We start from the raw sequence: 25,744 nt of genomic DNA, 5'->3' as shown, positions 1-25,744 counted from the left end.
GGCTCTGGCGGCGTCTTCCGCCAGCTGGACGACCGCTGTTTGGACGTCGGGTTGGGAGCTAAGCGGCGCGGCCTCCCATTGCTCGTGCCTCGTAATGCGTACACCTGGTGTCTCCGGTTGGCGCATGTTTGCTCGCCTGTATGATGCAGTCAAAATGCGCGGGGGGACTAGCCTTGCTGGAGTTCCTGCAAGTTTCACCAACTGTGGTTTCCTCTGATTATGACATGTGGAAAGTTAACATACGAAAAGACCACGGCGTCTATTAATCGTAGATGCATTCGTGAAGCTTCTTGCCAAGTAACGTTGAAACCCAGGGGGTAAAGTACGCCATCGATGTCACCGCTAGAAAAACGACTGCGTAGCATACTGCGAAAAACAGCAATCCTTTCTTGGAAAATAGGCCGGACAAGGTTAAATTAGACGGTGAAGTCTTGAACTGACGTGACAAGTCAGACACAGCGGGGATGAATTACGACCTGCCTTGTGGAGCCAAGCCCGTGTAAATGTGCATTACGAAGGTATAAGTGGACGCATGCTGCGGTTCGAGAAAAGGCCATAAACGCATGCTGTTGGAGAACGGAGTGTCACGCTGCAGTTGCATGATGGAAAACTTGATTTCGGGCCTTATTACGTGAAAGTTTCCTTGTGAGATCTGCAGATGAAACTCGACACCCGAAAGAACTTGCCTTTTCTTTGCCAATGGTGTTAACATGGGAATGAATCCACTCCGCTGGCCTTACGGGCTCGTATACGTTTCAGTGAAGCACGATAACAGGTCTATGAGTGCTTTAGTAGACAGTGGGGCCTTATTTATTATGTAAACAAAGACAAAACACACTCCGTATAGCTGCAAAGAATGATGAAGAATTTGGTGGAGTGCATTCGGCAGGCGTGCTCAGATAATGAATGGCAGCGTGCCATTGTCCCTGAAGAAAAAAGTGTATGACTGCTGCGCCTTACCGGTACTCACCTACGTGGCAGAAGCTTGGAGGCTCACTAAGAGGGTTCAACTTGAATTGAGGACAATACAGCTGATGAGCTCATCGAGGCTCAGCGAACTTCTCACATTCACCGCCTCGCACGCACGCCTACGGGCAGAAAAATCCTACAATGGCTAGGCCGCACGGTCCCGCTTGAACACCCTTCCGCGCAACCCGTGCCTTCCTTTTTACAAGCCGCGATACAGGCACCCCCTCTCCCCAAGAACATGCAAGCGGGCTCCCAGGACGGTCGGCGCCGGGCACGAACCTCACCCGCTTCCTCAAGACCCATTCACATGTGGGGTATACGGACGCCTCCCCATATAAAGGACGCCCCGCCCTTTGCCCTGCCATATCCAACTTTCCCAATAATCAGGAAGTCGCATGCACCTTGCCCCATGGCGACATCACAGACGCAAAAGAGGCAGCCATCGCCCTTGCGGTTGTACAAATCACTCGCAGTGCCTCGCCTGGAATCATCGTAACTGACTTTGAGACCGCCCTGCGAAACATTACGAACGGCAAGTGCAGTCCCCCAGCTGCTCGCATACCATCCCCGAGACTCCGCACTTAACTCCCATTCGTCTCCTTTGGACCCCCGCCCACTCGGGCCTGGAGGGGAACGAGGGGGGCTTATGAGCTGGCCTGCGAGCTCAGCAACCAGGCGTCAGATCATCCGGCCACTACTCTGTTCTCAGCGCCCCTCCTTATTTTTCAAGATGTCCTGACTTACTACAAGGATGCTAGACGCATTTACCCCCACCCTCACCCCTCACTCACTCGATACCAAGCGACCACACTACGTCAAATCCAGACGAACACCCTCCCTTCCCTAGCGCTGTACAGCAGAATACACCCTAGCTTATACAGCCCGTTCTGTCTATCATGCGGAGTCTGGGCCAACATGCAACACATGTTATGGCAGTGCCTCACTATGAAGAACGACAATTTTGTTCACAACGAATCAGACTGGGAGGACGCACTGCTCAGCCCCAATAAGGACATGCAGAATGCGCTTGTGGCTCTAGCGATCCGTGTGGTACCTCCAGCGCTTCAGCGAGATCCGCCCTATTAATCACCTCCATGAACGGCCCGGCAACAGGGGGCCGCCGTCGGGTCCAATCTGGGCTCGGCCGCTGACACTCTGAACAATATCGGGCCACTAAATAAAGCTCTCTCTCTCTCTCTCTCTCTCTCTCTCTCTCTCTCTCTCTCTCTCTCTCTCTCTCTCTCTCTCTCTCTCTCTCTCTCTCTCTCTCTCTCTCTCTCTCTCTCTCTCTCTCTCTCTCTCTCTCAGCGAACAACAGAACGGAAGATGATAGGTGTAACATTAAGGGACATGAAGAGAGCGGAATGGGTCAGGGAACAAACGCGTGTTAAGGACATATTAGTAGAAATTAAGAAGAAGAAATGGACGTGGGTAGGGCATGTAATGCGAAGGGAAGATAACCGTTGGACATTAGGGGTAACAGAGGGGATCCCTTGAGAAGGAAAGCGTGGCAGCGGGAGCCAGAATGTTAGATGGGCAAATGAGATCAATAAGTTTGCGGGGATAAATTGGTGATAGTTAGCACAGGATCGGGATAATTGGAGATTAACGGGAGAAGCCTTTGCCCTGCAGTGGGTGTAGATGGGCTGGTGATGATGATTACGATTATGATTATGATTATGATGATAGCTGAACAGATATGACGGCAAGAAAAAAGGAGGTGCTGACAGTCGACGTTCAAGTCGGCAAAGTCAGCAGAGGAACGAGGAACGAACAGAGGAACGAACCTTCAACGAGAGCATTAATTCTAAGCAATGTAAAATATCACCCGCTATTTCCTGGCCTGTCATATATGAAGCAACTCCGTTTATACCTCTATTGGAAAGGTCAAGTAGCAGAGGATTACCAACGAACCTCTTTAATGCTCATCTTCAAGGGCATTTATCGTAAACTTTCTACAGCAAACGACGCCTTCATACTCTACCCAGAAGTTTTTTATCATGGGAGGATTCCATGAGGGGAGGATTCATGGGAGGGTTCCATGTTCATCTAATGCAGCAACCGCATCGGGCGTTCTTCGATGAAAGTAATACTCATGCGTGTGTGCCTGTAAGGACTATCCGCCAGCTACATCGGCAACGCCTCCATGCATTCGAGTGACGTCCTTGAAGAGCATACACCGGCATTGGCTGTTGGTTATGTCGTCTAATTGTGCCACTGGCCATAATGGGACTATTTTGTCTCAAGGGGCTAAATTCTTGCCAGTAATAACCGAATCACTCGACGGTCACTTGGAGTAATTCGAACGGCAGCGCAAATGCATTTTTTTCTTCTATACTCGAGGCGCTCGATCCGCTCAGAGCCTTAGAAAGAACTCGCGTTGGAGGCCAGACCACTGTGTAGAAGCCGTGCGTCGAGTGTGGGCATCGTATACGTGACGGTCAAATACGTCGGTTTGTACATGGAAGTGCTGTTACGAACACATTCTGTTTAAAAAAAAAAGCCATGAACTTTATTATGAACTCGCCAAGGATGTTTTCGTTCTTGATCCTTTCCGGAAGAAGTATCAGGATAGTTGTTGGCCGGAACTAAAGATGCGTGCTCATTGGAAGGTCTTTGACCGTCTCTCCGTTGGTCTTGTCGGCCCTGCAGAAAACAAAACGAGGAAAATTCTCTGAGCACACGACAACAGAACAGTCATAGAAAATATTATGTGAGGCTAAAATTCATCGTTAGGCACGCTTAAAAACATTCTTGCGTTTCAGATAATGGACTATTTGTACAAGACTTTACGTCAGACGGTTATACGCTTATACGGTACTATTTGAACAAGGCAGTACATCCGGTAGTTGGCTTTTTAAAGTTATGAATTAAGGTTGATAATTTTCGGTTCTCTTTTGCATGTATATTTTGCCGTTCCCAACCGCTGCACTCGCCCCGAAGAGACCAGTGCTTCAAACAGATTTCTTTGTTCTTTGGGCATTTCGTACATCTACGTTGCCCCACTTCAGACTTCTTCAATCATACCAAGATGATACCGTAAAGAGAAATACGCACGTGCGCGCACAAACACACTTACGTACACTCACACGCCTGTAGGCCCAGCACGCCCGCACGCGCGCACCTTGTTAGCCTGAATGCGAATGAAGCATAAGTTCGCGATGACAAAGCGATGTTCTGTGGCACGATCATTCTCGCACGGATCAATAACCCCAAGGGAACTTTACAACAGAAGGTAGTGACATTGCAGGCGAGGTTAAACCTGCCCCGTAGTTTGCAACTTTATAAAGTCGTCCCACGCAATTACTCCTTTCCAAGCCATGTCCTCCACGGTTGAGAAATGCTGCGAGGCAGCGGGACACAGCGAGTTTAATGTTGCCACTAACTGAAAATGGAGAGGCTGATAGCATTCTGCCAGGACGTGAATCAGCCTTGAATTTAGAAACCACGTTTGATGGTTTTAAGGCCCTTCGATCTCTATGTTTGAAACGTCGGCGTTGTGAGCGTAAAGAAAATCGTTGTGAGGCGCGAACGATCGCTCAGAAAATCGGAGCGTGCGTTGGGAAAGGTCAATGGAAGCACAGGAGAATGGTTTCAAGAAAGGGCAATGGAAAACGTTCTAGACGGGCCTGGGCTACGTCACCAAGGGAGCTCAGAGCTTCATTCCAAATCGCTCTGGGTGACGACGCCCTACGCCTAAATTGCGGGATGGAAAGACCAAGAAAGTATGCCACGGGGGAAGAGGCTAGACCAACTCTAAATGCCACTAAACGTAATCGCCATCGTAAGGAAGCGACTGTGGGTGAAGCCGCGGCAGTTGCCTGACGATAGCAACATGGAAGTTCAGCGGAAAGTTCGACACAAGGTTCTACAGAAGGTTCAACTGGGCTTTCGTCTTGGCATTATTAGAAAGCTTTAAGCACCCCTCGCATTTCTTTTACTAAAAATTGTATAATCCGCTTTCGAAAACACCTCTTGTAAATGTCGCGCATCTTTCTAGCTCCGGCTGAAAAAAGATCTGCCTAGTGGTGGTGGTGGTGGTTCCAGTGAAATGGCGCGTACCCACTCAGGGGGATTGGCCAGGAAATGGGCGCCTTACCTAAAGAAATTAGGTAATTTTTGTAGGGAAAGAACAATATTTAAATATTAGGATGGATTAGCAGTACATGAGTAGAGAAATAAAAGTGAAGAGATTAGAGAAAGAAAGAAAAAAAGGTAAAAACGAACACCATTTAATGAAAATTGGAAGTAAGAAACACGAAGAAAGTGGTACAGACGAAGCAGTGAGCTGGGCGCGCATATTCTTGACAAGGAAATCCAATCTGCCTGGTCTATTATCAGGTGTTGGTCTATTATCCGGTGTCGACAACTCTTTTGTTTCTTCGTCGCCATCTTACAGAGCCCGCGCGTAGCCCTCTCTCGGCAACCGCTGAAAGGGGCGAATTCAAGCCTGTCGTTTTTGCTCCATAGGTATGAACATAGCATTGCAAAGTGTGTAAAAGAACATGACCCATCAAAAGGCAATATGTCTGCTCAATCGTCCGGAGGACTTTGGATAATGCGGACTTGTGTCCACCTTTTCAGACACATGTGTGGTTGTCAGGTCTCACGGAGACAATGGAGTCACTGAACATCGCCGAACAGCAGCGTGTCGCGTCTAACCTCAGCCATCCCTCTCCCACCGTTCAAAGAGATAAATCACTGAAGCAGCATCTGGTGGCTTCACTTTCGGCCTTATGTTTTCTACGCTCATGTTTAAAGTTCTGTTACAAAGGGTGAGTTGTGAGTGATGCATGCCCGGAAGCACTTCCTTGCTTTGGCAGTCTCTATGTATAGGTGCCTTGCAGGTCGCACGTACGTATTACATTCAGCTGGAGCCAGCGCCTGTTTCTGAGTTTTTGTTTGCCCTCTTAGTTCGCACTGTTCATTATTATGAATGTTTGATAAGGGGTCCAGCTGACTGACTTCGACGACGATGTTCTTATTGAAGGGTTGTTCCGGCTTTTACTAGTTAAAAAGAGCTTAAGCCTCTTTATTTTTCGGTAAACTTTTGCTTTCCCACTCCTTCTGCGAGCGATGCAGCCTGTATTAAGATTCGCCGATTACACTTCTCATGCACGTGCCCTCTTCATCAAGGCAGTTATCATCAACATTATTGAAAACCACGAGCCAGAAAACGCAGCTCGCGCAACAAGCAGCCATTTTCTGCCTTTTGTCGTCCAGGCCTGCCGCCCACAGCGACGACCCACATTGCACCCAGAAGACAGGTCACTCTGCTGACCCATGGCCAGCCAGAGTGAAAAATCCGAAGATGCGTCCTCAGTCTCGTCATCCAGCTCCCAACCGGAGTCATCCAGCCAGCCGCTGAGCTCTTGGTCACCCAGTGGATCAGAAGATCCGCCAGCAGAGCCTACCTCTGAAGGACCAAAGGCTGCCAGGACTTCACACGACCAACGAGACGCGACCAGCGACGACCCTCAACTTGTTCAAGGGGAACCCCCGGTTACGAAGCTTCATGAGCCCTTTCCATTAGAAGGTGAGGTCGGAAGAGAGGCGGCTATTGACGTGGAAGAGTCCATGGGGTTCGGAAGTTGGCAAGGGCTGCCTGAAACTGATACTTTTTTACCAGACACTTGCACTGTGCCTCCCACTTACATCGCGGGCGCAGAGGCTGAACACGAAGCAAGCGGGAGTCGTAAGAGCAAGAAGGTGCTACGTTTCGGCTACGCAGATGAGCTCAGGCCTGCGGCCAAGAAAACTAGATCTCTTTCAGCCAAGGGAAATACTGCCTTAGATAGAACAAATGCAGCCCCGAAACGCGAACTGCTCATGCGAAGCCTCATGCGTCACTGCAGCACACGTCGGCCGGACATGACTGCGTTAAGCCGAGGTGAACTTTCATATTCAGGAAGCTCACCAAAACTTAGTCTACACAGAAACCGCGAAGCCCAAGACCAACGCGTAGTTGCTTTCAATGTAACCCCAGTAGACTTGCCGGCCTCCCCTGGCGACTGGCCTCGAGAACTCCCGCCATGGAACTACACCGCGGGCAGGAATATCAGCACTACTTCGGCCACCCACGAGCATAATCCAGGTACCAGGACACCTCCACGACCGAGCACAGAAGAGCTCTGTCTGTACCCGCTGGCGCTCACACTCTGCCTCGTGCTCATCGCTGTCCTCGCCATGCTTTTCGCTACGAAATCTGCGCCGAAGGCTTCAGGCAAAGACGTGGAGCACAGGCAAGGTGTCTGCACCACCAACAGCTGCTACCGAGATGCCGAGTTCCTGGACGGACTCCTGTCCTGGTACGTCGATGACCCTTGCGACAATTTTCACCCGTTCGTTTGCCGGCGCTGGTCGAGCAAACTTCAGAAGACTCCACTAACGCATTCGGTCTCGCCTGATGACGCCTACGTCACCGCTGCCGAGCGCTGGGTCTTCTTGGAGCTTCGAAAACTTCCCCGCAACCACACGCTCATCGGACCGTTGAGAAACCTCATAGACAAGTGTCTCGATGTCAGGGCGATGGAGGACAGCGGATGGAGCTTTTTTTTCGAGTTTATGTTCAACACATCGCTCGAGGCCTTCCCGCTCACTCCTCCCCTCCGCCGCAGCCTAGACGTGTGGAGAACAGCGGCCACGCTGCTTCGCAAGACGGGGACCGCTGCGTTGCTGAACGTCGGCGTCGCCAGCCACCCTTCCGTCGGATCTCGGGATGTCCCTCTGGTGACACCTCCTGAAACACTCACTGCCGGTGGCGCCGACATCGACGAAGTCGTTCGCATGTATACGGGCGCTGTTTTGTCGGTGATCAAAGACCTGAATAAAGACTTCGTCCCACCTGCGCACATGCAGAAGATTGTGGAGTTCGCCAAGGCCATCGAAATGGCGAATAAGGTCGGGTCGAAGACTTATTCAAATGTTCGCTTCATGAAGGCGCAACCTGAACTGGTGGAGTTCCTAAGCGAGGCAATAAGAGGTCTGTCATCCATGACGTTCACCGAAGGCGACCGACATGTGTGGGTGCAAGCGGGAGACGCCGTCAGCAAGATAGTGGAGCTGGTACGGAATGCAGAGCGCCATGTCGTCCTCAACTTCCTCTGCGTACGGCTTATAGCACAGGCGTCAGCCTTCGTTCCCGTCTCCAATGGAGTCGCCGATCTTTACACCACCCTAACGTACGGCAAATTTCGGACCAGCATACCGCGTTGGAAGCTTTGCCTACGGGCAGCCGAAAAAGCTGTTTTTCCGCTCTTCTACAGCTTCTTCCTTTCCAAGCTCCGCCTCCGCGATCGCTTGACAGTCGCTCGATTATCGGCGCTCGTCACAGACGTCGCTAACAACTTCGCAAACGGCATTGACACTTCTCCACATTTCGACAATAGCGCCAAGGCCGCCATTGGGAAAATTATTTCCGGACTGAAGTTTCAAATCATCAGCCCACAGTGGCTGACCGACTCGTACCTGTTGATGAAGTACACCGACAATCTGCGTGCGATGCCTAATGCCGCAGCCTTCGAGACCTACGTGGCCCTGCACGAGCGAACCTTCTTGGAGATGCTTTTGCACGGTTCTTCAAACCGCTGGATCCGTTCTGCGTTCAGTACATCGTGCTGGTATCAACCCGATCCCCGAACTGTATACGTCCCCGCGCTTCTCTTCAACGTCACGTTGGGCGCCGGCAAGGAAACTGCCCACTTGCTACGAGTCGGACCCCGAGTAGGAAGCTGCATCTTCGACGCACTCCTCGCCGAAGGCAACTCGACCGTAGCCAGCAACTGGCTCAACTCGGCGACGAAGAACAAGTTGGCCGCGCTCGGCTCCTGCCTCGAGAGTCGGAAGTCGCGTGTGTCGCCCATGAAGTTCCTTCGCGACGCGCTGGTGCTTCAATCCGCCTTCCGCCATTTCCACAAGAGGCTCGGTGGATCGCCGGGCGACGCCTCGCTTCGGCTTCTCCAGGGTCAGATCCTGACCACTGCTCAGCTGTTTTTCGTGAACCTGATGCTGCAGCGCTGCCAAAAGAAGGGTGGTCTTGGCAGCCTGCAGGCGCTCGGCTCGGCACGCGACCTGAACGCTGTGCTACGAGACGATGGAAACTTTGCGGCTGCGTTCAACTGTCCTCCCGGTTCGCCCATGAATCCGAAGGAAAAGTGTTTGCAATAACGTACTTTTGTGATAGATGGTATGTCTGTTCTCCTGGTTCTCACACGAATACGGAGACAGAGGGTTCACAACAAACGTACTTTTGTGATAGACGCATGACCGGTGTCTTATATCTCCTTTTTTGTGCTGTGTTTGAGACTTCCTACTAGACAGCGCAAAACGGCGTTGTTTTTGCATTAGCGACCATTATACTTGTGGTGACAGTTGCAACCATTGTGCGGAACTTACGGATACTTTAGAAACTTCAATCCCGTAATGGCGTGTTCTGCCATGAATATTCAAAGGTGTTTGTTTTCTTAATGCTATGCTGTCGTTAACAAAAATAATAACGCAAAACGAATATGTTTTTCATTAAATGTTCGCATCATATTGTGTTATCAGTATTTAATATTTAAATTATAGCTTTCATTGGAGTTTACCAATACATTGCGTTCGCCAAGACGCTAAATGTAAATCTCATACTTGTCGCCACCATCTTCGCAGATGCGGAGACTCACAACTGCATTGCATGACAGTAAAACGCGAACGTGACAGTTCGCTCAGCTTAGTTACGCATAAGTTAAAGACAGCGCACGGAAACAGAACCTAAGACGAGAAAGAGACAAACACGGGCGCTAACAGAAGGAATTTTATTGCGCGCAGGCAATATAAGAAAGCGCAGAAAAGATAAGATTGCAGATATACTATCTCCTTGGGCATCAAGTCGACTGACGGCTTGCTGGCGCATTCGCCCGCTCGCTGTTTCCCTCCCGCTGCCTTTTCTTGTATTGCCTGCTCGCAATAAAATTTATTCAATTGTTAGTCTTATCTTATGTTACGTTCCATTTCTATGCGCTGTTTTTAAAGCAAAGCCGTACCTGGCTGTACTAATGTCCAGCGGTTTCGCCGTCGTACGCAAGTTCACTTTCATTTGACCGCAGCTGCGACAAACCCCTTGCATCGCATCACGTGACTCGCCGGGGGCCGCTTTCAGTGCTGCGCACAAGACGTCGTTTTCGGTCAGTTCTGCTCAACTAAGCGGCGACGGCTGAGGTGGGAGCTGAGGTCGCTCAGCTGATAGGCAGCCGACTGTCCCCGCTGCCTCACTATCCCGCAGCTGCTGGCACAGGCATGCGCCGCTGGGTCGTCTCGGGCTACGTGGCTCGTCTTGCGCCCGGCGAAGAGGAACGCCGCGTTCGCCATGTATGAAAGTGAGGCCGGGCCTCCCTCCTCCTGTGAGCGTTGCACGGGATCTAACGGCTTTGAGCTGTGGTCGGCAAGCGGCGTCTGACTACCTGGCGGACAATGCTCGGCCAGCTGCTTTACTGGAAAGGAGAAATTGAAAACGGACAAAGCTAGCGTTGCAGACTGAGGAAGAGCGAGCCGTTCGACGCCGTGTTCGCCATGAATGAAAGCGAGGCCGGGCCTTCTCCTGTGAGTGCTGCAGGAGACCGAACGCATTTGAGCCGTGCTCGGAAAGCGGCGTCTGACCACCCGGCGTGTGCCTAACGATGCGTGTCTACACAAGCCTTATCGCAGTCTGTCTACACAAGCCTTATCGCAGTCGTGTCTAGCCCATCACCTAGGCACAGCTGTCATACCTGGTTTAGTACTGAGTGTATACCTACATATAATAATTACTACGGAAACGAAAGGTTCACCAAGTGAAACCAACATTTAACGAGGCTAAACCAAGCTTTCGCTTTTCATATCCAAGGTTAGCTGAGCTAAGCCACAGCCCTTTTTTTGCCAGGATTGTTAACCAACTAGCCCGCCTTCACACTCTAGTTAGATACGCAATAGGCTTCGCGCTGCCAGAACAACGCCGTTGGAATAGAACGCTCTAATACCACCCCATGAGATCAGTGTATAAGTGGTATTGCGCCTCATGAGCACGAAGAAATCGTCGTCGAATATTTTTTTTCCCGCACATAACCCTCATCAACCACTACCCTTGAAATCAAGGGCTGGACAGATGCCCGCCTGGTCGGGAAAACGCATGACGATTAAAACTGGCACCGACCAATAATGTTTAGAAACACCAAAAAAGAAGTACGGGATCCTAAGCGTCCTTTTTTTATGAACATTCTTGGTCGGTGCCAGTTTTAGTGGTTGTCACAACCATTACCCTTAAAAGACTGGAACAGCAGCGAGTAAAACTGGAACAGCAAGAGTGGCGCTGAAATATGTAACTCACGTGCTTTATAGATGAGCTCAGCGGTGAATGCTCGGGTCTCCCCATGGTATCCAAAAGGGATCAAACCACAAGGGCTGGGCGATAGCTGTCACAACGCTGACTTGCCGCAACTGGTTTCTCGAATTCTGAAGATATTTTTATTTTGTCAGCAATTAAGGGGGCACGTCGGTAAAATTTCACGTCGCACCGCTGAGCCTGTCTATCTGTCGTCAGAGGGAGTGATACAGGAGCAAAAACGACCGAGTGGAGAAATCGGGCTGCGACAAGTGCCTTCGAGGAATGATATAGAGCTGCCTTGGCAGCGATGCCGACGTTGTCAGCGTGACGGGAAGTCGAAAGGCGGCGCGCCACCTGCCTTTGCGCCACCTCGACGGGTCCCGTGACTTCCGCAACCGTCTTTACGCGCTGTAGGGCGAAGTGTGCAGCCAGTACAGGGTGGTAGAATAGGAAGTAGGAGCAAGGCGTGTACATCAGGCCGAGCTTCAAGTTGGCGAGTGAGAGAGAGTAGAAGCTACCGCGTTCTAAAAATTCTCAATATATCATCAAAAATTCTTTTTCTGCACTGTGAGCTACATAGTTGTGTGATTGACGGAAACGCCATCTACTCCGCGTGCATCGCACCCACCGTTCCTTGTCTGCGTCCGGTAGCCTGGTCACCAGCACGGGGCAGAAGCACAGTGTCTGGTTCTTGGCGAACTCCTCGCCGTCCTCGATGGTCTGCGGCAGCGGCTCGTGCACCGTCTCCGGCACGAAGAAGAGCAGCAGAGCCGACAGCAGGGACAGCACGCCCATCACGAGAAGGGGCAGGTACCGGTCGTACTCCACCTACGGTTTGTATACCGACGGAAGCAGAGGCACCCACGTTGTGTCAACGTGACTGCGTGATAGTCAGTGTGGGTATAGCCCAATAAGATCACGCGGCACTGGTAGTACTGGAAAGCTTACAAGCTTCCCACAGTCTTTGGGGTCACCGTCCTCATCCGTAACCTCGAATTGTGCGAGTTGATTGCTCGCGCATACTGTGACATCGCTTCCTTGCGCATGCTTCTCGTATTAAAGTGCCTTAAAATGGCATTCCATTGTAGAGTACGGCTAATATGTGAAATAACAGCTTCTACACGCATACCGGAATGAAAACGGCCAATTCTGATTCCCTATATACACGCATAGCGAGGGCCTCAGTTCGGCAGTATCATAACAGGGTCACTGGTTAGTTGACTGTTCCAGACACGTCGTGGACGATCGCGTCAAGGCCCGTCGGTTAAAAAGACGGTCCCCGGTGTTCGTACTGTTCAGCGCAAAAGTGGACTGGGACTGCGAAAAGACACGACGCAAGTGAGCTCCCCTTCGCACCCAGTCCCCTGAAGAAGGTCCCTTTCGCACCCGGTTGTCGGAGCGGCGCTGGCTGCCACCCACAAGCGTACGAAACAATCGTAATTCCATAAATTCACCAAGAAAGTAGAGGGGAGCACAGCCTTTCCAGAGCCCCAGTTTGTGCGGCATCGGAGCGCTATTTCGAAGGTCGTGTGTTCGGGCCCTGCCCAGGGAGAATGCTTTCCTTCACTTCCTTTCAGACAGTTAAAAAAATTACTTAAGCACGAAGAAAATGAGCTACTTCCTCTATACCTTCTTCGGTTTTAGATGCGACTGCATCTCATTCACTCGCCTTGTCCCTCCATACGGCGTTGTCCGCACCCCTCCCCCTACACTACAAAAAAAATGTCCTTAGGGAGCCCGAATGGAGGTGAGTTACCAATTGCTAATTCCTTCAAATTGAACGAATTTGAGAGAGAGACAGAGAGAGAGAGAGAGAGAGAGAGAGAGAGAGAGAGAGAGAGAGAGAGAGAGAGAGAGAGAGAGAGAGGGGGGGCTCTTTATTAGAGGAGAAAGCCGAGATGTTTGCCGGAATTTCGACACCAAACATGGTACTTAGCGGGGTAAGGGGAAAGGGGGAAAGAAAAGGCCGGATAGATTACAGAGCAGAAGAAAGAGGAAGAAAAAGGAATACAAGAAGAGAGAGAAAAATAAAAAAAAGAGCTTTCGCAAAGAAACTTGTCGCCACTCTTCTAATCAATCTGATCGCGAAATGACTGACTGACTGCAACGGCTTACTTGCACGAATGCTTTGCTCTGTGGACAGCAAATGCACTCGCCATTTGTACAAGTGCGGCACGCACACACACAGCTGTCTGGCGCCGCATCTTTTCAAAGTGCTACGAGTTGTGCCGCGCCTCCGCCAGATGGCGCCACGGGTCCCGCGACCGAGAGAAGACGCAGTGAAACATCCCCCTTGCGAGGGGAACGATCAGATGCAGAGCATTTCCGGGGGCGCACGACGTTAAGTAGTTTGCGTTACGTTAATGTTGTTGCACTTGTGGCAACTGCTGACGAGAGAGCGCTCGTCAGCAGTAATTTGAATGAGTCAACGATATAAGGCGCGTTCGTAGCGTCCCATTCTGTGTCGGCTTTGTGGCGCAGTGGGTAGAGCACCATGTACATTGCGTTCCGCCCGCAGGGTCGAGGGATCGAAACCGGGCGCCGGATAGTATTTTTTTTATATAGTAGGGAGGGGACGGTGCGGACTACAGACGTCAACGCGGGTGACATCGTGAGTTACTGAAATGCTCTGCATTTAAAATAACAGTTAGCGGCGCCCGGTTTCGATCCCACGACCCTGTGGGCGGAACGCGAGGTACATGGTGCTTTTCCCACTGCGCCACAAAACCGAGACAGAATCAAATGATACGAACGCGCCTTATATCCTTGACTCATTCAAACTACGTCAAGAAGCTACTGATACAACGCATGATGGGGCAATGATTAACACTTGCAATAAAAGAAAAGAAGCTCCCACTTACAGCAACAATGATGGAGTAAAGGTCGTTGCGACAGCGAAGCCCCAAGCATACCACTTAGAGAGATTGACCAAGATTGGCCAATAAAACATAATAATAATCATAAAACAATAATCATACGCGTTCCCGACCCGTTTCACGCGATTTCAGAATCAATCCAACGGAAACACCAAGTGAACCCCACGATGCGTCGCATCTACACAGGGTTCCCCTCGCGGGGAGGTGGGCGCAATTTTTTTCATTATTGCTTCACTCTTGGCTGCCCTTTCTGTGCATGTATGTATAATATATATATAGGGAGCAATAAAACTTGGAAGATGGTAGAGAACACAAGAAAAGAAAACTGCGAACAAGGTAGAGATCACGATTATTGCCAACGTTTCAGCAAAGAGACATGCCTTCGTCAGGACCATATATATATATATATATATATATATATATATATATATATATATATATATATATATATATATATATATATATATATATATATATATATATATTCCTTTCAGTCGCAGTTAGTACAATTGTACACGTAAATTTTGGCGCCACGCTGCGCGAGCCCCTTTCCTTCAAATCGAATGGCACTTCACGTGCGCACTGCGGCATGCTTTCTAGGTGGAGAATTAGCGCTATCTTTTGTTTTCGTACCGAAGCTGAAACCAAAACAAACACTCAAGAGGGACAGCTCCAGCTTTTATGGAACGGCACGTAAATGCATGGCGACTGTTTTTATTTTTACGGGTGATGATGTTTTAAAAAAATGTTCATAGCAGCACAACATATATTGCTCCTGCTTTTCGCAAATGAGAAGTTTTATGATTCCTGTAAAAGATGGCACTATGCCATGGAGAAAAATAAGTGTGTGTAGCATTTTACACATGGCGCCTGAACGCTTCCTGGCCGGATGACCTTGCCTTTGATTGCCATTTTTACGTAACTTGCGTTACTGAATTCATGCGAGTATTACATCTTCTATGGGTATAAGACACCACTGAATAACTCGGTAAAAGCATCGACGACGTCGGATTAAGCTCTTCTGGCCACATTTGCACACGGGAACAGCTGTCTGGAACGCATATGAGATTCGAATTCTGAGGGACTCCACAAAAAAAGTGAAAGACGTCAAGGCATTTCAGTCAGACATAGCACGTAGCTTGATTGCCAGCAACAAGGTTACGCCACCCAAGAGGGGAAGGCCAAGCGCGGCCTCTCCAAAGCCTGTCCGCAGATCGCATGTCGGCACGCCCATGCCAATAAGTTTCACAAAGGTTGACGGAATGAACCACTGGCCAATTCAAATCAGTGCTCACTTCCCTCAAACGTGTCGGAACACAGACTGTGCTTTGAAGTCTCGAGTGCGTGGCCGCAATTGAATGTGGAGTTTATCTCGGTCTCAGTGCCACAAAGGATTGCTTCTCTGAAGTTGTCAGAAAGTATCATCGTCGAAGCAATCAATATTAGAGGCATTGAAAATTCACTCTTGAACACTACTGACAAGTACCTGAAAAAAGTTTTGGATTGTGCGAATGCTCATTGACAGGCTTACTGAAAGGGGCGCCATGTGCACAAATGTATACAAATCACAAATTTTTTTTTTCTTAGATCAATAAACCTATTTTAATTGATATCACTGAATGTGGGTTTGTTTTTTGAAGCCACAGTTTAAGGAATCACAGTTATCCTTCTCATTTATTTATATATATACATGCGCTGCGAGAGCTGCAGAGCAAACGTGGCATTCGGAACGAGTGGTACGCGTGGCGACAAGTGTGCACGCGAGACCGGCTGCTCACCAGATAGGCGACGTCGGCTCCCAGACAACTCCCGATGTCGCCGAACAAGCGCTTGAGGAGCACCCCGCGGCCCCGGATCTCGGTGGGGAAGATCTCCGACGCCAGCTGGTACGTGATGTTGTATCCTCCCGCGAAGCACACGATTGTGATCACCGCCATGGCCAGTGTGGCCGCCGATGAGTCTGCGGGGTGGCACGTGTGGTGTCGCGCGTAAATTCTTAGCCAAGCGACGCGAGAACTTCTTACGGGACACTTCGCATTGACACCTCGCTGACTGTCAGCTGAAGTTTTTATTATACGAACTACGGATGATAGTGATGCAGAAGACGTCGCCATGTTCAGTGGTGCAAGAAGGTGAGATCCACTGATAGTAAAACGACGCATGCAGATCAGTTCTGTCAAATCTCCATCACTATGAAGAGTAGGAGTGGAGAGGGGCTTAAAACCTCATTTAATTAGAGTTTTGCATCAATGTCGCAGGCGGGTATGTATGGCCCTGGCTGCGCACATACCTGTCCTGAGCAGGGCCATGATGAGGGAGACGGCCCCGCCGATGAACATGAAGGCCACGTTGGGCCACCTGCGGCCCAGCCTGTCCAGAGCCATGATGGTGAACAGGTTGACGGGCAGCTCGAACGCGATGGCCGTCGAGTAGGTGCCGTACACGTTCAAGCCCAGGTGACTCAGCTCCAGCGTGTTCGCGTTGTAGCACAGGCAGATGAAGAACCTGCACGCATGTATGCATCGAGCGTGAACGCACGAGGACCGCACGCGTTTTCTCTATGCAGCCTTAGTAGGGAAGGTGGGAAATTTTTGTCTTAATTTTCTAGAGAAATTGCTAGCATGCGGATCAAATTGCTAGCATGCGGATCGGACACTCGCCTTCGGCAAGTGTCCGATATTTCAAAGTGCATTGATGGGCTTATCGTGTCCTGTATGATCCTGTTCATTTTTGAATAATTGCTGTTTGACTAAATACTGTGTATTGTTGACTAACTTTTCACTAAATGTGTGGAAATCAACAAAATGTCTCTTAACGTGACTTCAAGTTTCGAGGCTCACGCGCATATTCGATTTTGTGTGTGTGTGTGTGTGTGTATGCGTGCATATTTGCTTGATACAGTTGACTTCATATTGGTTGTTAGTCTTACCTACCGGTGTTATATAATTTGTAAACTAACTTTGTTGATTCTATGTGCTCCCCCTTACTCTATGCCCCACCCCATGGGCCTGTAAGGTATCTTGAATAAATAAATAAATATGTTTTGGTGAACGGTGACATAATTTGGGTGTCAATTTTTCGGGGCCACTTCTTTTTGAAGTCGTTTTCAGGTTACAAAACTCCACATAGTTCCAAAACAACTCAGCAGCAGTTTCATACATGCCAAAATTTTAATACGTGAGCATCACATACATTATTTGGATAATTTGGCGAGAAAAAAAAACGGCGTCCTTAGATACCCATAGCCAGAATCGGCCATCAAAAGTCCCTAACCTTGCATGTAACCCGAAACAACCTCTCATCAAAATCTCCAGTAGCTGTGAACGGGGCTATGCGTTGACCGGACGTCCTCTTTGGGTATGTGACGGCCCGACGTTAGGCCTAAGGTTACGCTTTGAGGTCTAACGCCGTCACCGGTAAACGCAGGTTATCTGACACTTCGTTTGCCGTTGCTGGGAAACCAATTTTGGGGACCAATGCAATTCGGTTTTGGTTTCCACACTAAGAGCGCGAAGGTTGCAAAAATCGCTGTAGCTACCAAGCTTATCATGACAGGAACACAATTCCTGAGACCTATTTTTGGGGGCTTAGGGATGCTCGAAATGTAAAAATGGAAACAATTTTTCTCAAGAAAATTTACTCTTGGAGGTGGACTCAAAGCTTAAAAACGCATTCGAATGTATGACGTTTGCGAAACTCGCTGCATCAAAGTGAATACTCGTGTGTCCCCTGTGTTCTGCGGCAATCCATCAGGCACATTCGTTTCGTGTACATACGTTGCAAGCTGCACCTTTAAAGGGGCACTGGCACAAAATTTTGAAGGCGAGATAACTTCGGAGATAGATTTGTGGGAACACATATACATCATCTGCAAAATATCAGCGGCGAATACAGTCTAGAACATATTTAAAATCAATTTTAAAGTGTGCGAAACGCAACCAAGCAGCCAACAGAGGACCACGCGCAATCGACATCCCGAGGATATTGTGTAAATAAACAACGTCACGAGTTTGTGTTTGCCGCTTCCGCCCTGCCGGCGTTTTTCGCCGGCTCGCCCGGCTCGCCGCTCCAATCGGAGGGCCGGAGGGCGGAGCTTCTGCTCTCGAGAACGAACGACCCGCTCGTTGGCGGCGGAGGCGCCGTGATTTCGTCAGCTCATCGGGCAGCTGGCCGCGACCAAAGTTCTACAGCGTTTCCAGGCACTCTGTTTCTATTACTGTTTATTACCATCAGATGCGAAAACGCGCCGGAGGCACGAAAAGCCCACTGAGCTAGCCGCACGGTCGCTGTGCAGGCGGCGGCCACGGCCGCGATGTGGCCCAGGTCGGCGCAGGTAGCCGCTGCACGAAATTGTCCCCAAGTCCCGACCATGGTGGCTTACATGAGAAAGGAGTTAATGATGCGATGGCGGGTTGCATTAAAAATTGTCATCTGCACCGCTTACGAGAGCGGCACTCGAATATCCGCCGCAGTGCTAAGCCGAACACATATGTAGGCGGACCTGTAGGCAGACCAGCCGGCTGCTCCCAGCGCGCGTCTTGCCACCCACCGTCTCGAGCGTCGCGCGTCGTTCTTTAGCCGCGGTAGCATTTGCACTCGCAGCGCCTGCGTCACATCCACGGTCGCTTTTTAATTAGGCGCCTCACGAGATCAGTACGGGGGGGCATTCGCAGAAACTGCCGTCGATGCGGATTCGACAGTGCTACGGCGGCTCTGCTCTGTAACTGTGATATCCCTCCGACGGTCACGTGGTCAGCTTTGTTCACACAAAATCCACAAAATCCATCGTTTCGCGGCACTCGCTGAAACCGAAACTGCGACTGGCCGCATTGAAAATGCCTCTAATTAAACAACCGTCGCACGCTGAAGCAAATGAGGTTTCTACAGGATATAAGTAGGTCACTAGCTACTTATCGCAACAAAAAAAACAAGATACAAAATTTTTGTGTTAGTGCCCCTTTAAGCATGCCAGATTCTCAAAATTTGCTTGCGTAGCCGCGCCATTGTTCCTCGCATACATAAAAACGTTGACATGTCTCCTTGAATGTTTCTGGCGTCTCCTTGAAAGTTTCTGGCGTAGTCATACCGCGAAGGCGTTTGAGACAAAACATTGTACATTGTACAAAACAAAACATTGTACTCCAACAAAACATTGTACATATTTTCGATAATAATTGCTGCGTGTTCCTGGAGGACAATTGAACCGATGTTTTAAATTTGATCTGGTGCAAATAATGAATTCTGCCAAGAACACTGCACAGACTACCGCATGACTCCGGGGGGCTCCCACACTGCTTCCCTTATCCCCATGCCCTCCCCTGGCCACGAGCAGTAGGAAGGCATGTTAGCCAACCAGGACCCCAGTGATCAGCTTGAGCTTGTCAAGAGTGCTCGCGAGGCAGCGACCGCCCAGGGACCTCTGGACTACGAAGACGTCCCATTGCTATGGGTCCAGAATTAACCAACTGTGGGGTGGTGGTGGTGATTTATTAACAAAGGAGGGAAGATAAAAGAACTGGTGACATTGTTGAACTCAACGGGGAGTTCACCCTCATACAACCCAGTCCAGGGAAGGGGATTGGGGTTTCAAAGGATAGGAAGAGAGAAGGGGGAAGAGAAGAGCGGCAAGAGAGTGGGGGGACAGTCTATGTCGCGTTCGTTTCGTCCATGACTCAATGGCTACAAACGCAGCGCTAGTCTTGTCACAACCAGGAAGTTGATTTGGTGCTGGAAGACCTCCCGTCGGATGGCGTCCAGTCCCGTGGGGAACAGGAAGTCTTCCAGCTTGTGGCTTGGGGCAGCGAGTCGCTGGAGTGCGGCCCGGAGTACCGCCCTCGTGGTGCCGTGCTGGAGGCAAGAGCACAGTAAGTGCTCTAGCGTTTCGGGCTCTGGGCAGTCAGCGCAGGTGGGGGGCGCCAGGCGGCCTTGGTGGTGCAAGTTCGCTTCCACGTTGCAGCAATTAAACTGCAGGCGAAGAAGGAGCGACTGGGCGTCTCTGCCGATGCGTCCGGGCAGGATCCGTGAGGCCTGGCCACTGACCACTTGAGCATCTGGACGTAGACCCTACACCACTCTGGCCAGGATAGTCCTTGCAGCGTCAAATGACACCACATCCCGGAAGGCTGGGGCCCCTGCCTGGCGAGCAGGACCCTTGGCCAAGACATCTGCAACCTCGTTGCCCGTGATGTTCACGTGCGATGGCAGGCAGTGAAGTCGCGGTGGACACCCCTGCGCCTCCACCGCATGAAGCATGGCCACCAGCGACCGGTCTACGTAGCCGCTGGAGCTGGCTTGCTGGTCGGCGGCATGCAGACGGAGGAGGGCAGACCGTGAGTCAGTCAGGATGATGGCCCCCCGCACCAAGGTGCCCTGCTTGAGAAGAAGATCTGTGGACAAGTGGAGTCCAGCCGGTTCTGCGGGGGTGGATGAGGCAGGGAAGGGCAGGCTGCACACCTGGCTGGTGCCGAGTTCTAGGGCCGTGCAGGCAGCTCCGGCTCTGCCCGTCGACTGTTTGTTGCACAGAGCCATCCGTGTACACCTGCAGAAGTCCGGCAGCGTCGTCCTGCAGCAGGGAAGCCACCTCTGTGTGGACGGCCTGGGGTGGAGTCGACCTCTTGCTACGGACGTCCCGGAATGTGGTGGCGATGCGTAGAGCCTGCCCCGTGCCTGGGGGAACTGTTGGTCCAAATAAAGTCTACTTTTCCTCCTCTCCCCCAAAACCTTTGTAAAGCGACGATGAGCGCAAAACACCTCATTGTGTTCATCCAGGTGAATTTACACCTCAGCGTCTTACCAGGCAGAGAAGAGAACGAGGGTGTTTTTCCTCAGGCGTGGCGTGGCGACCAGCGCGAGCGTGTCCTTCCAGAAGCCTCTCTTCGACACCGACTGTGCAGTCTCGGTCGTCTTGATCTGCAGTCAAAAAGAAACGGAATGTGTTTGATTGATTGATTGATTGATTGATTGATTGATTGATTGATTGATTGATTGATTGATTGATTGATTGATTGATTGATTGATTGATTGATTGATTGATTGATTGATTGATTGATTGATTGATTGATTGATTGATTGATTGATTATAGGGTTTGACGCACCGACGCAACGCAGGCGATGAGGCGCGAAAAAGAAAAGGAATGTGAGCTTCGCTCTAAAGGAGTAACTTCAAGCACAGCTGCTGCGTACAGGGAGGGTGTGCAGCTTTGCAAGACCCATCCCTTGGACACCCCGGTGTGAAATTGGAACTTTTCGGGAAACTTTTCAAGCATCTACGCGGCTTGATGGCGGGGTATATTGCAGGGTAATACGCAGATAATGTATACTGTAAGAACACCAAGCAGATCGGGAACCTTTAACGGCAGTTCACATCCTTTTGCTTCATATTGACGTTTTGTTGGGTAATACATGCACGTTCTGAACCGTTCGTACCATAGTTCACAACTGTAGCTCTTTTAGGTGTGCACTGTAACTGGGTAGAAACATGCTTTATTTTACAGTACGTTAGGTAAGGGCCTTTTTACACCAAAGGCGTTGGTTCTTTGAATTAAGGATGGTGTAAGTCTTGTATCCTTGCTTTCTTTGTTCATTGTATATATATTTATTCCAATTTTGTATTGTACTTATTGTTAGTAGGCGCCCCTTTCTAAGCGCTCTTAGCAGCTTGCAGGTTATTATCAAAAAATGAACATCCGGGCTTCAAGAGAATCGTCAACGTTCCTTCCTATCCGTTGCTGCCACAAGAGGACAAGGGGGCGCCATAATGAAGCATCTGCTTGAGACGTCATCCCAATGTGAGGCAGCCGATTTGAACCGGCCTGTAGTGTTGGAACACGTGAAAAATCTCCCGCCAACACTGCAGTCTGCAGGGAAGCCAAAAAAGGAAATTACACCATCTCCCCGTTGGGGAACCCTGAGTAGTATGCGAAGCAGCCATGGAGTCGACTGAAGATCCCATTAGTTTCAGTTCGTCGTTTCTGTTGACATTCAGCTTCGCGTGCCTTCGTTGTATCAGTATAGCTTCTTGACGTAGTTTGAATGAGTGAAGGACATAAGGCGCGTTCGTAGCACATGCTCCCGTCTCGGTTTGTAGCGCAGTGGGAAGAGCGCCACGTACCTCTCGTTGCGGCCAGAGAGTCGTGGGATCGAAACCGGGCACCGCCTAACTATTTCTTTTTATAGTGGACTGCGCTGGCGTCAGCCCAAACTCTGACGGGGCTGAAGAGACGCACATGAGCAGTAGAGTGCGGACGGCGGACAACGGCAATGGTGGAGGGGGGGACACAGTCCCGGGCATGAGATGCTTCGCGCCTAAAAGTTATTGGCAAGACCCTGAAGCCGCGAGGTTGTTGGCAAGCGATAGCTTGCACAAGATTTGCCTGCAGGAGCGAGATTTGCCAGTGGACGCTTTACGGGCGGCCTGGGGCCCAGTCTTTTCGGACATTCAGCCTGTGGCAGTGAATCAATGCGATACGTGAACGTATTTGACGGTATAGATGTCTTCACACATGCAAGCTTGGCCTCGACAGCGACCCTACGGGCTCATGAAGGTCTTCCCAGTGTCCTCGCTGCCTCGTACCAATCAGTTCGAGAATTGCGATGGCCACTTTCACTCAACTCTCTCACCCACCAAGAGGAACAAGAGTTTAATTCGTAGTTGTTATTAATTATGGATGCGTAGCTTAGGCAGGAGATAACAGAAAGAAACAAGGTGAGCGAACGAAATGCCTGTAACACCGCCCCGCTTTTTATCTGTCACACCTTGTTACTTTTACGGGGCTTGTCTTCGCAAGAATGTTTTGGATTCCTCAACAACCAACACTTGATGACCGCCGAAGTAAAGCCGCGCTGTAACACTCCAGCACTGATGTAGCTTAGAGATTAGAGATCATAAAGATAAGGTAATTGCGAGTCAATCTGCACTTAGCGGGGTGGCCAAAGAACACCAAGCTACAGGCTGTAAACGGGGTCACTCTTTCCCAGTTTGTGGCAGCCATATCAGCACAGTTTCCTTCGTGACACTGAAGGGACTCGTCAACCCACGCAGTGTATTATTCTTGTTTTTGGTTTTGTTTTTCACTGTTTTGAGTTCATCGCATAAAGGTGCTAGATTGGATAAACGCTCGTGATTTCGGGGCTTCGTTTAATCTTCCATGCTAATACGAAAGCATTAAATGCCCAGTTACGCGAAAAACATGTGCCCGATGTCGCCGTGATGTACTGATTCCTACAGGAATAATCTGTACATGCTAATTCCGCAAGTAAGAAGCACGTTTGCGCCAATAGAGTATACATATGTATGGGTAGCGCTAGGACGTTTAGCCATGTCACTTAGAATTTCCGAGGGAGAAGGAAAGCTGCGGATTGGGAGAAAAGATCATGGCGATTATATTTAAGAGTGCACAATCGGTGCTATGTCCACTTCAATGTACTCTGGACGCTATGTCATGGCTGTATAAAGCGGCGATACATTCACCGGTTCTGGGTATATTGCGATTCGACGACACGATTACAGCCTCGTCTTGTGAAAGTGCATAAGTGCGTCATCTTAGATATAGATGATGGCTCAGTGGCGGTAGGGCCGAGCTGTTCTGGTGATTATCTCGTTCTGTCTGTCTGTCTGTCTGTCTGTCTGTCTGTCTGTCTGTCTGTCTGTCTGTCTGTCTGTCTGTCTGTCTGTCTGTCTGTCTGTCTGTCTGTCTGTCTGTCTGTCTGTCTGTCTGTCTGTCTGTCTGTCTGTCTGTCTGTCTGTCTGTCTGTCTTTTCAGCCGCGTGGAGAAAGTGAAAGAATGCGCGAACATGAAATATATAGGCAGCACCACTCAGAACTCGTACAACTGCTGGTAGGACTCATGCATATCCACATTACTCAGCGCAAAGAAAACCGCAGACATATTTGCAGCAAGATATGCGTACACAATACCCAGGAGTACCTGCATTCTCCTAACTAAGGGTACTCATTGAATTGGTTTGCACATTGGATTGGTTTGCAGAAAAAGGTTGCACGTGTGCGCCTGCATCTGCGTCTCCTTGCCTCATGAGGTGAGCAGTGGGATCCTGCACCCTCCCCCCTTTCAACTGGTGAAGCTAATAAGATCGAGGATAGTTTACGATACACTCTTTACGACACACTCTCTCGCGGGAGGATGTTCTCTTCTTCAATATAAGTCGCCTTATGACGCTTGCAGCATTCCGTTGTCATTTTTCTCCGTATAACGCAAACAGCTAGTCATTAACCTCTACGCAAGAAAGACCACATCCTCCACACTTTAACGTGCGAATATGGCGCTAATACGAAGACAAATTCGATTAATGCGGCCGCACTGAACACCTGTTTCGCCATACACGTCCCAGTACGACTTCAAAAAGCGCGCGTCCGACCATTTGCTTACGTTGGTTTTGAAGTTGTACAACAGACGGCGCCCCAAGACGCAAGAATTCTCGCTTACTGTCCAAGTGCGTTTCCTCGCAAGTTACCGCCGCGTGCTCTCAAACGACGGATGGCATTCTTCAGCATGAAATAAAGAGCTGTTCATTAGCTTTCGGCCCGTATAGTGCCTCTTTTCTGTTGCCTTACAAAAAAGATATAATAATGATTGACGAGCAGGAACAAGAACGGAAATTAGATGTAGCTACGAAGACGAGTCCCTTTTGTGGTTGTTTTTGTACGACATTCCTCGGAGCAAAACATCCGAGGAGAAGGAATGCGAAAACGCAATTTAAATACGAAAAGGAATAACAAGGAATGCGAAGAATCACGCACGCTGTGTCCGTGCGTCAGCGTCGGGAATACGTGCGTCATCGCTACCGATACTTCGGAGTGCGCCGTTCGCTCTTCGTACAGTCGAGCGTTTTTCTGTGAGAATGTCTCGACGGTCGATGTACTCCGGCCACGCCGTGAATGCGGTGTCATTCCCATGTGCTTACGTCGAATGTCTTTGCTCCCCATTGCTACGGTATTCATTATCAGCTGAGAATAGCGTGAAAAAAAAACAGGCACTGCCGTCCGTTCTGGGAGGCTGTACTTCGAATGCTCGAACTCGACATCTTTTCTTGAGGACTCACTGACCTCGTGGAGTAAAAAAATTGACTAAACTTCGGTCCGCGTTAAAATTTCCTTTTTGTTTACGAATTCCTGTACGTTAAGGGCAGACCGCATCCCAGGGATGACACGGGAAAAAGCAGAAGCTAAACTAGGAATACAGCCTTTGAAGCAAAAAATAAACACTACGGCAAATTCTTCTTAACAACATTGGCTGGCAACGACAGAGACGACGGTGTTAATAATTTGCCTTTGAACCGAACTATCCAATACTGAATAGGTGTGACATTATTGAACGCGATATTTTATTGTAATGGGCACGTCTTCTGACCAGTCCGGAATAAAAAAAAAATAGGCTAGCACACTGCACAAAGCCATGGAAAGTTTAAATTTCGCCGGACGAGCGAGGGTGTTTTGTAGGAATGAAGCATGTATTTTGGTCCTCAAGCGATTGCAACATTTTTTTTTTGTAACGTAATGTACATCTGTAAAGGTCCCCCAACCGAACATGCGAATTGCACTTTT

The 25,744-nt window shown here is 49.8% G+C and overlaps 1 protein-coding gene across 1 annotated transcript in view; it reads right to left on the bottom strand.

The window, feature by feature from the left end:
• Positions 1 to 3,453: 3,453 nt before the first annotated feature.
• LOC144169397 (solute carrier family 22 member 7-like) overlaps positions 3,454 to 25,744 on the bottom strand; it is an 88,469-nt gene continuing 66,178 nt past the window's right edge. Inside the window, exons 6-10 of the mRNA XM_077698518.1 lie at positions 20,978 to 21,093; positions 16,475 to 16,689; positions 15,963 to 16,144; positions 11,937 to 12,136; positions 3,454 to 3,615 (exon numbers count right to left, since the gene is read on the bottom strand). Of these exons, the coding sequence (XP_077554644.1) occupies positions 3,558 to 3,615; positions 11,937 to 12,136; positions 15,963 to 16,144; positions 16,475 to 16,689; positions 20,978 to 21,093 (771 nt within the window). The 3' untranslated portion in view covers positions 3,454 to 3,557. The remainder of the gene's footprint in view (positions 3,616 to 11,936; positions 12,137 to 15,962; positions 16,145 to 16,474; positions 16,690 to 20,977; positions 21,094 to 25,744) is intronic.

This window comes from Haemaphysalis longicornis, unplaced genomic scaffold (genome assembly GCF_048455015.1).
Source record: "Haemaphysalis longicornis isolate Haplotype H1 unplaced genomic scaffold, Haemaphysalis longicornis Haplotype H1 scaffold_2, whole genome shotgun sequence".
NCBI lineage: Eukaryota > Metazoa > Arthropoda > Arachnida > Ixodida > Ixodidae > Haemaphysalis > Haemaphysalis longicornis.
This window is presented reverse-complemented; position numbering and strand designations above follow the sequence as displayed.